The sequence below is a fragment of the Geospiza fortis genome, unplaced genomic scaffold, assembly GCF_000277835.1.
Source record: "Geospiza fortis unplaced genomic scaffold, GeoFor_1.0 scaffold140, whole genome shotgun sequence".
NCBI classification, from domain to species: Eukaryota; Metazoa; Chordata; class Aves; order Passeriformes; family Thraupidae; genus Geospiza; species Geospiza fortis.
In genome coordinates this window covers 623088-637347 of record NW_005054459.1, presented here as the reverse complement: position 1 = coordinate 637347, position 14260 = coordinate 623088, and the positions used below count along the sequence as shown (strand labels likewise).

Genomic DNA, 14260 nt, shown 5'->3' with positions numbered 1-14260 from the left:
GCTGCTGGAGCTCAGCCTGGCCAGGCTCCACCTCCAGAACAGGGCAAGAGGCTCTGCTCCTTAGGATGTGGGATGCTCTGCTCCTTAGGATGCAGGATGCTCTGTTCCTCAGCTCTCACAACACCCCACTCTGAGCACAGAGCTGAGGTAGCAGAGCAGGGACCCTGCAAATTCCCCACCTGTCAGTGTGTACTCACTGGGAAGATGGATGCTCGGGGGGTGCTGAGGTGAATCATGGAAAGAGCTGCTGCCCTGAACCCAGGAAAACAACCAACACAGGCAGTAACTTCCACTGAACCTGCCAGCACCCTGCACCTCCCACAAAGGGTGACTCAGTGAGCATATTAAAATACACCCACCATTAGGCAGCATTTTACAAAGGCACACAGATCAGCAGATGAAGAATTCGTGGGACAGAGTAACAGATTCCTCTGCCCAAGGCATCCTGAGATGAGAACTCCACACCAGGTGTCTGGGAGCAGATCAAGACACTCCTGGCAGCACACTGAGATAACAAACCTCTGGCTGGGATTCTCCCTGGTGGGGTCACTGGTGTGTCCAGGTGTCCGTGCTCCCCCCAGAGTGACCTCAGCCTGGGCACACCCATTCCTGTCTCTGGGCTCATCCCTGGCCATCAGTCAGGATTATTTCCTTCACACTCTCCTTTTTCTCCTCTCAATCCTTCTCTCCTAAAACGTGCTGGTGGCAGCACCACAGGCAGCACCCCTGGGGGACCGAGCCAGGGAAGAGGTGGAAAACCCCAGACACACCACGGGGAAGTGTCACATCCCAACATTCTGGGGCTGTGTGGGAAACAGAATGAAAGCCAGGCTGGGGAGAGAAACCAGGGCATTTACCTGACAGGAGATCTGCACCAGGTACACCAGCTCCTTGGACTCACAGCCATTCCTCGTCACTTCGTTCTGTTCCTCCGGGAGCGAGAGCTGCAGGGCAGGGAGGGAGAGGAGAGAGGAGCAGTCAGTGAGGGCACAAACCAGCCCAGAGCAGCACATGGAGCTCAGCACCCACAGCAGCTCCCAGCCATGCTGAGTGCAGGGAATCAGGGAATCAGGGAATCAGGGAATCAGGGAAGGGCTTGTCTGACTGGAGCTGCCCCAGGGGAAACACTCAGCACACACAGACCTGCAATGCCACCAGATTCTGGAACCTCACCTGACATGTTAAAAATAAAAACACGGTTCAAAAATAAAACAGCTACGGGGAGGCAAAAAGTTCGAGGCAGGAATTAAGCCCTCCAGCCTAGAAGTCTGCAAAATTAATTCTTCACTGAAAATATCTCTATAAATATTCATGGATAGTGAATATAGAACAGAGCTTCTCCATACCCCCTCCCCACATGTATTTAGTTTTTTATTTTATACATTCAGGCAGACATTAAATAATAAAACATATCTCCCAATTTCAGTGCTGTCAAGCAATTCACCCCAGCAGAGTTTTATGGCACCATTCATCACACCCAGAGTCATTAAGTGCATCATCGGGATGTGTTTGTGCGAGAGCAGTGAGGAGACATTCCTGCACATGGACTGAGCCTGGAGCATCCCACTCCTGGCCCTGTTAACCCACTAAAATGGCTAATGTTTAATGATCCTCTCTGAGAGCAGAAATTATAAATAATCCTTAGCAAGTTAAGACTGCTTGCAAAGCAAATAAATAAAGGAAATGTGTACATAAAACTTAAAAGGCTGTAAAAAAATCCTAATTAGCCAAGAGCAATAAAAAAATCCTGAAATAAATGAAAGCAGAAATGAAAACAAGGCTGAGGAGAAGAATCCCAAGTTGCTGTATTTAATGGATGTAAGCAAGTGAAAATCAGAAGTGGGTAGTGAGAGACATCTCATGAAAGAGGGACAAAGAAGGCAAAGTTCTCTCCATACAAATGACCATGACACCTGGAATTTATTTAACTTTGCTCTGCCAGAATCTCCCTTCTCTCTGTAGGGAAGTCCCACTGCACAGATTCAGCCCTCTCCCTCCACCAACCCAGCTCCTGGAATTCTGACTTCTTTCCTGATGGCTGTGCACAGTAAGTAACAACATTCTTGGTCCAGAGAAGGTCTGTAGATTTGTACAATTTATTACCAGCATAGGCTGCTGCCATTAATGTGATTAAACACAACAATTGCTTCTGTATTGCACCTTCCCCCCACCTTTATCATCATTCTTTGCTATCAAATGTCACATCTGAAGGACTACTGAGTTTTGAAACGACAGCCAAAGGAAACCCAAGGCATGCAGTAAAGGAAGGCTCACACACACTGTAGGTATTTGCCATGTTTGCCAGGTATGAGCAGCTCTGGGTCAAAGAGGCCACAAAGATGATCCAAAGGCTGGAGCAGCCCTTCTGTAAGGAAAGGCTGGGAGAGCTGGGGGTGCTCCCCTGGAGAGGAGAAGGCTCCAGGGAGAGCTCAGAGCCCCTGGCAGGGCCTGAAGGGGCTCCAGGAGAGCTGCAGAGGGACTGGGGACAAGGGATGGAGGGACAGGACACAGGGAATGGCTCCCACTGCCAGAGGGCAGGGCTGGATGGGATATTGGGAATGAGGAATTGTTCCCTGGCAGGGTGGGCAGGCCCTGGCACAGGGTGCCCAGAGCAGCTGGGGCTGCCCCTGGATCCCTGGCAGTGCCCAAGGCCAGGCTGGGCAGGGTTTGGAGCCCCTGGGACAGGGGAAGGTGTCCCTGCCATGGCAGGGGGGGGATGAGATGGGCTTTAAGGGCTCTTCCAACCCAACCCAATTCTGAGATTCTATGAATCAAATGTGGGTTTCCTACTCCTGGAGAAAGGTTTTCATCCTCTAATCTCCCCTGTGCTCCCTGAGGGCACACACACCCCCCCAGCCCCAAGGGAATTTCAGGTGTCCCTTCACTGAGTGTATCAGTGGCAAAGCTCATCACCACAGGTGTGCCCCGAAAAAACAACAGCCAGGTAACAAAACCACCAAGAGGCAACTGCAGAGCTCCCTGAAAGGAACTCAGGGTCTGACTGTGCAGCAGAACGCGGGGAAGAGAAAGGCAGGGGGTGAATTCATCATCCTCTCCCTCACACACCAACACCAGGCCGGGCTCTGCACAGACCTCAGCAAGAGCAGAGATCAGCAGGATCTGTGAGCAGGGCACTGGGGCACAGCAATCTTCCTCAGGAGGAGCAGAGATCAGCTGGAGCTGTGAGCAGGGCACTGGGGCACAGCAATCTTCCTTCCCGAGCCACTCCTGCCTGGGGACCATCCTCAGGATCCCATTCAGGGGTTCACACCTCCCAGCCAGCCCCTCCTCAGTCGCTGTTCACACAATCTCACCGTGGGCAGAAGGGACATTCCAGCCCACTGCTGGCCATGGGCCATGCACCTGTCCCAGATTTCAGAGGGGAACTCTAAAAACCAGCTGAACACTGCTCCTCTCCCACGGGCAGCCTCGTGCTGACTGAGACCGAGACAGAAACTGTTTACACAGGAAAATCTGTGGGGTTTATCCTGCAGTCCAGCTGTCCTCACAGCAACATGCCCCCAAAGATGAATATTCTCTCATGTTCCCTGTCCCCACGTGGTTCAGTTTTGTATTTTGCTTTGTTAATAGACATGCACCAAAGCTCTCCCAAAAATCATGGATGTCCTGATGTTTAAAGGCCTTTCCTGCTGCTGCATTCCTTGTAAACAGAACATCCTGGAAAGCACAGTTGCCCCCAGGCTTGGTTTGAAATCCAAGCACAAAGCAGAGGCCTCTCCTGACCTTACTGGACTCTGAACACGACTCACGGGCAGAATCTGGTTGGCTCCAAAGTGGGACATTGATTTTTGTGTTCTTAAAGAACAGAGCAGCCAGCAGGGCCTGGTGGATATCCCTGTAACTGGCCAATGTGTTTTTCTGAGGTAAAAAATCTGTAAATAGCATTTATTGCAAGTGATCAGAGTTAAAAAGCATATACTTTATAATATATAATCTGCAGTGTTCCTTCTTCACATTGAAATTGGCTGTCAAACCTCCTGAGCCTGATGAACAATTATGAGGTATTAGATCCCATTAGGTTCATTTATTGTTGGAATATATATGCTATGCTAGGATGAGTGGATATGACAAATTTCATAAATGGCCTTTAGAGTATCCTAAACTTTTCATTGTTAGCATTTCATGATACACAAAGAAAACCTCAAAACCAGTCACACCACACTTTGTGTGTACGGATAATGCAGAGTCTTGAAAACATTACAGAATCAGGGAATCCCAGAATGGTTTGGGTTGGAAGAGACCTTGAAGCTCATCTGGTTTCTTGGGCAGGGACTCCTTCCACAGTCCCAGGCTGCTCCAACCTGGCCTTGGACATTTCCAGGGACAGGGCAGCCACAGCTCCTCTGGGCAGCAAGGCCAAGGCATGGCTCAAACTTGTCTTCACATGGCTGGGGACAAGTCTGGGAGCCTCCACCCTGCACACACTCACTGAGAACTGAAGATGAATTCAACACAGGTAATTTTTCCTCTACCAGCAAACTCGTACCACAAGTTTTGAGCTCTTTTTGCCCAAAAGAGCAGTGCTTGCTGGCCAAGACTTTGTTGATCACATCTACATGGAGCTTTAACTTAAAAATGCTTCTAGTTCATGTCTGAGGCTCATCTCGGGCAAGCTGGGTGACAAGGGGACTAATTACAGGGGTCTCCTGCAGAGCAAAATTTATTGGTCATTCCTCTTGTAGGGAAGAACAGTGGCAAAGCAGGAGGCTGGGTTATGATACAGCACATTCAGAATTAAAAATAATTAAAAGATAACTCTTGAGACCTGTGCAATCATTTTTTTACTTCTAACCACTGCAGAGTTTTGTGTGCTCCTCTTACAAATAGCCAAAGCTGTGAAAAATCATCTCAGGAAAAGCACTACATAAATCTGTTGAGAGGACAGGGATTGTTGGCTACTAACAATGAGCCAAATCCTGACCAGGTAAGACCTGGTGCCCCAGATGTCAAAGGAAGCTCATTCAGCAGCTTTAACTTTCATCTCCTTGTTTCCTGAGTGTTTCCATCATCCAGCTCTCCTGGTCAAAGGGTGATTTGTGAGAAGCCTGAGAAGCGTGGATTTGATTTGCCTGTGGAACTTACTTCAACTTCTGCTTCATGAAGCCATGAATGCACTGACCTCACTCATGCACATCACAGCGAGTAACAGTGGGCTGTGGCAGATAGCTCACAATAAAATAAAAATATGTAAGAAAGAGAAAATAAAACATAAAAGAAAATAAAAAAGCCCAAACAAATCCCCCTTCCCCCAACAGAATCAGCGTTAAGGTTATAATTTAATGGGGGAGGCATTCAGTAATTAGGTGACAATTAATTAATGAGAACTGTAAGCTAGGAAAATAATCTTGTTTCCAAATAGAAGGAGCAGATCATCCTTCCCAAACTCCAAACCTGTCTGTGCAGGTAATGGTGTAAACTTTTATACTTTAATTAAACTAATCCAGCTGAGACCCCCTCTCGTGTCAGAGGAGTGGAGTCAGTGTGGAGCTACACTGACCTGGGACACAGCCAGCGAATAACGCTGCAGAGAGCAGCAAAACCCTGTAAAATAACTCCTACAATTCCTGGAGCTGATTTCAGTCCCCCACACAGCACCTCCCAGGCTTCATCTAAATTCCTTGGACAAAGATGTCCTGGTTGGGAGCCAGCAGGAAGCCAAAACCTCAAAGGTGATGCTGTGTGTGCACACCAGGGCCTGGCTCCTGCAAGAGGCTTTAGGGACACTGTTAGTGCAGAGCTGGGACAGGATCAAGCCACAGGAAGCAAACAGGAGCTTCTTCAGGAAAATATTGGGACAATCACAAATATCCAAATGTCACCAATCTGAGCTGACAGAGGAGTTTCTGGTATCTCTCACAGAGGGTGACAGAAACCTGCCTGTCCTTGGCCCTGCCCTGAGGTTTCTCATACATTTCACGGCCAGTCAAAGGAATTATGGAGAATCACAGAATTGCTGAGGTTGAAAAAGCCTATGAGATCATGGAGTCCAACCATTCCTCAGCACTGCCACGACCCGTGTCCACAAGTGTCACATCCACATGGATTTGAAATCTCCCTGGGGATGTGGACTCCACCACTGGCCCTGGGCAGCTGTGTCAGGGCTGGACAGCCCTTTCCAGGAAGAAATTTTCCCTGATATCCAATCTAAACCTACCCTAGAGCAACTTGAGGCCGTTCCCTCTCCTCCTGCCCCTGTTCCCTGGAGCACAGCCCGACCCCCCCGGCTGTCCCCTCCTGGCAGGGAGTTCTGCAGAGCCACAAGGGTCCCCCTGAGCCTCCTCTGCTCCAGGCTGAGCCCCTTCCCAGCTCCCTGGACAACAAAACACAGCTGCTCCCTACAGCTCTTTCTCTATGCTTCAAAATATTAATTACTTAATATTAATTACAACAGTATTATTCACCTAATAGATATAATTATATTGTGGTATGTATCTAAATATATGCATATAAATACGAGTGCTTTACTTGTATAATAAATATTATTATATTCATATAATAAACTACACCCATAATATAAAATACAATAAATGTATAACTGTATTTATACACTGAATATAACTTAGTTATTATAAGATAAAGTACAAGCAAGCTGAGCCTCACTAGCAGACCCTCTCCCCTGTGATCCAACACAACCAAGTGGCCCAGTGATCCAGGCGGGATGAGGAGCTCACAGCTGCAGGAGTCTCCAGGAGACAAGGGATGGAGGAACGCTGACCAAGGCTTTAGCCAGGAGTTGTAAGGCAGTGGGAAGGCTGCTGCTCTTTCTGACAGAGGTTGTGCCATTGTTCCAAGGACAGCTGGTGATCCTGTCACGTTTTCCCAGGACAGAATTTCAGGTTAAATCCCTGGGGAAGGCAGCCAGACACAGGCAATGGGAATTGCTGCTGCTCACACTCAGCCATGGCAAAAGCCCATTAATCCTCCAAAGCACTGTTACATCTGATAACTTTTTCCTGACAGTATTAGGAATTATTTTTCCCCTTCCTAAACCACCACACTTTCATGTCTGTTAATTTCTGATGTTGGTGCAATTTAGCAAATCAAGCGAGGGCAAAGCCCCAGGACCAGCGGCACCTTCATGGAATGTGTGCAGTGGGTGCAAGTCTGTCTAGTGGCCAGGGGCAAGAGCAGGAGGCTCATTTCCCTGTGAAACATGGCCATGTTTGATTAAAAAACAATAATTCTAAGACTCAAATATCCTTGGGACAATTCCTGAAGAAATTAAAAGCTGATTAAACTCTGAGATACTGCCTCACTATTAGGAAAAGCTCTGACCACATCTCTCAGCTCCAGTCACCAACAGCCAGTCCCTGCACCACTTCCTAAATGATCCTGCTGGTCCAAGCCCCACTTCACTCTCATTACCCAGGCCATTACTCACAGCAGCTTGTCTGGTAATGGGACATCTTCCAGACCTGCCTTTTGATACATGTGAAGATTTGATTTTATTCTATCTGAAATTTTAGGTTGGCAAATCTTCTCAAACAGGGAAACGTTTTCTACCTAATTACTCTGACAGCATAAATGTATTTATATGGCCTATTTTGCCTCACTCCAGCTTTATCTTGCTAAATGTACTAATTATCCTCCCACACACTTCCCATCTTCTCCTGCTTTCCTGTCTCATCCTCAACTGTGGCTTCAGAGCAGAAAAAGAACATTCTTCACAAAGTGGTTTCTTTACCCAAGCATAAATATCCTAAAGTAATGATCAAAGTAAAGACAGGAAAGCCCTGTTTAAAGAGTATTTTTCTATCTGACTCTCCTTTTTTCCTCTGCTATTCTAAATCACCCCTTTGACAACTCCAACGTAGTGCTCAAAAAGCAGCAGAAAAATACATAGAAAATCAAATAGGGATTGATGAGAGAAAAAAGAAAAATGCTCCTCCTGTAATGCCACACAGTCACTACTCCAGGCTCCCCAGGGTGTGAGTAAATCCCTCACACCTCATCTGAAGCATGTGGAGTGTTGGACATTATCCCTGGACAGTCCATGGAGCACCAGGGGCCAGCCTGGCCACCTCAGCCACCATCAGCACCGTGGTGAGCAGAGATCCAGGCACAGCTCTCCTAGGACAGCTGGGTTTTGATCTTTAAGGACCCTTCCAACCCAAGAATTCTGTGTTTCTCTGGTTCCCCTGCCTGTTTTGTACAGAGTGTGAGATACCATTGTGTGGAAGGGTTTGGATGCTAGAATTCAACTCCAAGGCACCTCTGGAGTAAAGAGGCCAAACATCTCCATAAAGAGATCTCTGTGGTGCCCAGTGACACACGAGGGAATGGCTGGAGCTGTGCCAGGGGAGGATTAAGTTGGATTTAGGGCAAGGTTCTTCCCCCAGAGGGTGCTGGCACTGCCCAGGCTGCCCAGGGAATGGGCACAGCCCCGAGGCTGCCAGAGCTCCAGGAGGGTTTGGACAGCCAGGGATGGACAGGGTGGGGTTGTTGGGGGTCTGGGCAGGGACAGGAGCTGCACTGGATGATCCTGGTGGGTCCCTCCAGCTCAGGAGATTCTGTGATCTGTCATACCCTGTTTTCTCCCCATGGATTGAGCACAGTACAACAGAAAACATCCCTGGAATGTGTGAGGATAGGAGGGATAGATGTGAAATTGACTGATGGAATCCCAGGGAATAGTTTGGCTTGGAAGGGATCCTAAAGCCCATCCCATTCCACTTCCCTTCCACTGTCCCAGGTGCTCCCAGCCCTGTCCAGCCTGGCCTTGGGCACTGCCAGGGATCCAGGCGCAGCCACAGCTGCTCTGGGCACCTGTGCCAGGGCCTGCCCACCCTGCCAGGGAACAATTCCTAATTCCCAGTATCCCATCCATCCCTGCCCTCTGGCAGTGGGAGCCATTCCCTGTGTCCTGTCCCTCCATCCTTGTCCCCAGTCCCTCTGCAGCTCTCCTGGAGCCCCTTCAGGCCCTGCCAGGGGCTCTGAGCTCTCCCTGGAGCCTTCTCCTCTCCAGGGGAGCACCCCCAGCTCTGCCAGCCTGGCTCCAGAGCAGAGGGGCTCCAGCCCTGTGGCCTCCTTTGGACTGGCTCCTGCAGCTCCAGCTCCTTCTTTCATGGGAAACTCCAGAGCTGGACACAGTAAATCCCTTTCCCAGCACACACAATTCCCATCCAATCAAAGGTGTACTCAGAGGTTGGGTTTTATACAAGAACTCACACTGAGTCAATTTAAGAGCTTGTGGGATGTGTGTTTTGCCTGTAGTTACTTCCAGAACTATTTTAAGCTTGCAAATCACACAAGACAATTTCTTCCTATGGCAGGATGATTATTCAGCAGGCAGCATCCCTTCGTCTGAGCTTCACCTTCAAGACTAATAAATCCTAGCATGGTTTATAAATATGAACAGCTAGAGAAAAGGGCAGGTCCCAGCCCCAGCAGGACCTTCGGGGTGCTTTACAAGTACTGGATGCAGCAATGGCTCCATTTGTGCCTTACAAGCACAAGAACACATCTTCTTTGGGCTATTTGGTTATTGTGGTTTTCATATAAGCATCCAGTGAGGTCATGCACATGTGCTACACATCTTGGTGCTTCTGAGAGAGCTGAGAACAGCTGGGACACTCCTTGAAGTCCTTCAAAATCAAAACTCCTGCAGAGAACAACTTTAAAACCACGGAACCCCAGAATGCTGTGGGTTGGAAGGGACTGTAAAGCCCATCTCAATCCACCCCCTGCCATGGGCAGGGACACCTTCCACTGTCCCAGCTTGCTCAGAGCTCTACCCAGCCTGACCTTGGACACTTCCAGGGATGTGGCATCCACAGATGGAATGTATGGACACTGAGAAGAGCCTGTTGGGCTCCCATAGAAAAATAGAGCTCCTGGTGTGGGACATACTGCGGCAACTTTTTAAATACACATTCCCTGAGCTCTTCCCAGAGGTATGGGAAATGGCATCATTTCGAGGTGGCAGCAAAAACTCCACTGCAACCACAGCATCTGAGATCTGACCTGCTGAGTCAGATTTCCAGGGACTGGGTCAGGACAGGTCCACTCTGGTCCATCAACCACCGGGTAAAAGATAAGGCATGTTAAGGGATATTAATCAGCTAAGAGAGAAATCTAGAATAAATATGAAACCAGGCAAAACACTTGCCCAGTGCCACACTTCTCTTGCACACAGCAAGAGAAAAGGAAAGGCAATTCCTTGTGAATGCTACCCTTTCCAATCTCACATGCTGTTCTGGACAGGAGGGTCCTCCCCTACCCATGCTGCTGCTGTAGAGCTGCTCTGAGACACAACTCACAGGGGATCCAGCTGGTGCCTCTCTGGAGATGAAATCAGGAGTAACTTTGACCTAGGTGCAGTCAGAAATGCACAACTTGGAAAGATCCCCCTTTCAATCCCTGATGCCAGGTGGAGCTGCCAACACAGGCCACTGTTGTATAACTGCTGGGGTCTGTTTAACTCCTAAGCCAAGTCTATTTGATGCCTAAGCTTGTTGAGACACAAAATCTCAGAGTTCTATCAGAGATACTTCCCTCAGATTTTCCCGTATTAAGATGCAAATGTTTTCTCAAGTGGTCTCACCCTTTTATCTCCTCTAAATGTGTAAGAAGGTCAATCTTCATAAGCGATAAAATATTTATAAAAACTTCTTAGATGCAGCCACTGGAGACCCCATTAGGCAAAAACAACTTCTGAGTGTCTGCAAACAGAATGTTTTCATGGAATTAAAATATCTGAGGTTATTAAAAACAAAGCAGGGACACCCCTGCGTGTGGCTGCAGGCAGAGCAGGGCCTCGGGCACCGGGGATTGGCACAGAGCACAGAACACCCTGGCTTGCTCCATGGGCTCCACTGCCACCTGTGGGGTTTCTGGTTGGAATTTCCTGGGTTTGGCTTTTGTCTCTAAAGCTCTCTGTGTTGAGAAACTTCCACACTCCTTGGATTCCAGGCTACGGAAATCACGGCCTTCAGATAAACAGCGCTGAACTTTACAGACTGAGGCCACTGGGCTCAGAACTGCTTCTCACCCTTAGCTGGGTGAAGCCTGATTTTTTTTTCTTTTTTTATGACAGAATTCATGTCACTTGGAATGACATTTGAGAAGACATGGGAGAAACACAGTGGTACTGCCAGATTTGCTTCATGGATTTCTTTCCTGCAGGTTTTTTTGCTTCCATAACAACCTCACATTCTTCTCCCTTCAGGGCACGCAACTTCCAAAAACTTCCTCTGGGGTTTCAGGAGACAACATGGAACACAAAACCAGCAGCCACAGGCACAGGAAGCTGTTCTCCCATCAGGCTTACAAGGGGTAGGAAGTTACAAACAGGAGGAGCTTGGAAAGTCCCTGTGCTCAGTAACTGTGCCACAGCTGGGAAGTCGGAGCCCCAGCCTGGCTGGGAGTGCGGGCTGGTTTAGTCAATCCCATCCCTCCTGCAAGCTTGTCCCAAGGGGGTGATCAGGCCATTCCCGACACCACAGGGCACAGGAGTGACCTCCCTGTGCTCCCCTGCACGGACATGTGCTCCAGGGACAGAGAACTAGAAAATAAACAAGCAGAATCTGTAACTGACTCCCATCTGTGACTTCTGACCACCAAGAGACACCCATGGGATCAAACACAAAGCACAGAGCTCTGCCAGCACACCTCTGGTGGAACCCAAAGCACAGCTCCTCCAAGGAGAGATGGCAGGGTCAGCCCAGCCCAGATGCATCTGGCTCAGCACACACAGAGCCTCGATTACGGCAAGCTGTTGATGGAATTGTTATGTTGTTGTTTGGGGAAACCAGCCCATTCCAGGAGCATATGTGATGTCCTGCTCTGTCCCAGAGCTCCATCCCTGGCCAACCCCACCTCGAGCTCTGCATCCCCTGGGGCTTTTTTTTTCCCAAGGAAAGGAAATAACTGTGGTGCAGCCACAAGGAAATGAAAATAATCTTGGGGTGCACAACTTATCCCTTCTAAATTCAATTTCCATAAGAAAATACAGCATAAATGAAACATTTCCTCAATAAAAGCAATTGCAAGGCTGGATTAAATGGCTGTGGGCAGAGGTTCCTGTTAACACTGCACTGCTGGCAAAATCTAATGACAAACAACAGCAATTCCTGGCACTGACACCTCCAGGTACCATAAACCAGACCCCGAGCAGAGAGGTCTGATGTAAAAAGAGTTTGAAGACATATTTGAGTGACTTTACAAAAAGCAACTTATGGAGCATTTCAGGACCAGGCAGAGGATTTTGAACTTCTTGTTTTGTTACAAACTTCTGAGACTTGGCTCTCATTGAGCTGCACAGTACTTGGAAGGAAGTACCTGGAGGTAACCTCCAGAGCACACCCAGCTGTTCCCCAAGAAATCCTAACAGGGAAGGGAAGGGAAGGGCAGGGAAGGGAAGGGAAGAGGAGGGGAGGGAAGGGAAGGGAAGAGGAGGGGAGGGAAGGGAAGGGAAGAGAAGGGAAGGGAAGGGAAGGGAAGTCTGGTTATTCACAGATGTGTGCTGTAAGAAATAAGCGTAAGGAAAAAGCCACAAGCCAACAGATCCCAAGTAATTAATTTAAATCTCAGAGTGGCTGAATGTTGTGTGTGAAAAGCAGTGCCATGCACACTGTGCAGGAATTTGAAAGCTTCCAGTCCAAATAATCCTGGTTACTCTGCTCAGTCTGCTCAGTCAAACACACACAGAGAAATAAAACACAAACCCCCTCAGTTTCTTTAACTCATGGCAAACATTAAGCTCAGAGCTCTGAGTGACACTGGTGCTGTATCAGTAGCACCACCAGCCGAATGAAAGGTGTCAGCCTGACCAATTTATGGAGGGGTTAAAGTCTGAGAAGATTCCCTCTTCACATATGCAAATCTGGATGCTAGGGATGAAAGGCTCAGTGGCCCTTAGGAAAAGCAAGGAGCAAAGACAGGCAGGAAATAGGAAGTGGTTTAAGTCCAACTCTCCTACAAAAAAGCCAAGGAGCTGAGCCAGCACAAAGGGAGCTTTGGGACACATCCTGACAGCTACAGAGCCCTACCCTGGCAGGGCAAGGAGCAGGGCAATTCTCACAAGGGTTTAGCAGAGTGCTGGAGATGCGGAGCACCCCCTTGTGCTCTGACTGAGAGCCTGGAGTTGCACCGAGCTCCCAGGGCACAGATTCCAGAGGTGGCACACGGAGAGAGTCATTCCTAGAAAGTCCGGATGCTGATTTTGTCTGGTTAATAATTTACTGGCCATGACTGAAAAAATACATGTAACCTCCTAAAACTTCTCTGTCAACTGCAGATTGCTCTGTGGCTCCTGTCAGCTCAACATCCAAGTGAGCATTACCTGTCCCTGCACCTGATGAAAGATTTATCCAAGTCTGCTTCACATACCCACAGATCTGCCTCAGAACCTCGGAATAATGATCTACAAAATTATCCAGGTAAAAGTTTAGAGTCAATATACACTCACTTTGACAACAGATACTCCTTTATATTCAAAAGATTCTTTTTAAAGGTGCATGAAAGAACAAATAAGAGGAAACAAATGCTAAAATCTCCCTTGCTACCACTACCCTCATAATAAAGGGTACGTCCTAGGAAATATTAGTAATAGTTTGGAACACATTCAGCACCAGAAAATGTGCTGGCCTCTCATTTCTCTGCTTACTAGGAGATGCACTAGAGGTTTAAAAACATTTCTCTCAAAAGCCATTACCTTCTCCTGAGGCAGGAAAGCTCAGCTGGGATGTTCCCCACCCCACTCCCAGCTAATTCCCTATACCTCATTATATGGCTTTCAGACTGACTTCCTCACTGCAAAAAGATCTTCCCAAAGGCCACAGGTTAATCTCTGGGAGGAGAACCACAGTTTGTATTATCCTGAGCTTTAAAACCTGTGATGGAAGAGAGTCTGCACAAAAATACAACCACCTCCCCCCCTTCTGAACTACCTCTGAAGATTCTGCAAAGAGCCCTTGTTAAACTGGAATCTGAATCGCTCTTTATTGCCACAGCAGCACTTGGTGCCACGCTGCAGGCGCCCCTCCAGCTGCTTTTATTTTATCCTGATGACTGTAGCAAACAAAAAGGATCTCAGAGCAAGCCCAGAGGTTCTCTGAGCCTGTGCACTACTCACCCCTGCTACAACGCTCCGTTCTTCCCATGGATGGGCTCCCTAGCCAAGGTCTACCAGCTCCAGGTCTCTCCGTAGCCTCCCAGCAGCCGATTGAGAAACGCTCGCCAGGATCCAGCGCAGCAGCTCCGGCGTGCGGCGCCGCGGGCCGGGGGATGGCGGGCCCTG

General features: G+C 48.5%; 1 protein-coding gene across 1 annotated transcript in view; it reads right to left on the bottom strand.

Moving 5' to 3' along the window:
* ARHGAP32 (Rho GTPase activating protein 32) overlaps positions 1-14260 on the bottom strand; it is a 146370-nt gene that overhangs the window by 93347 nt on the left and 38763 nt on the right. Inside the window, 1 exon segment of the mRNA XM_031062733.1 lies at positions 858-944. Coding sequence (XP_030918593.1) covers positions 858-944 — 87 coding nt within the window.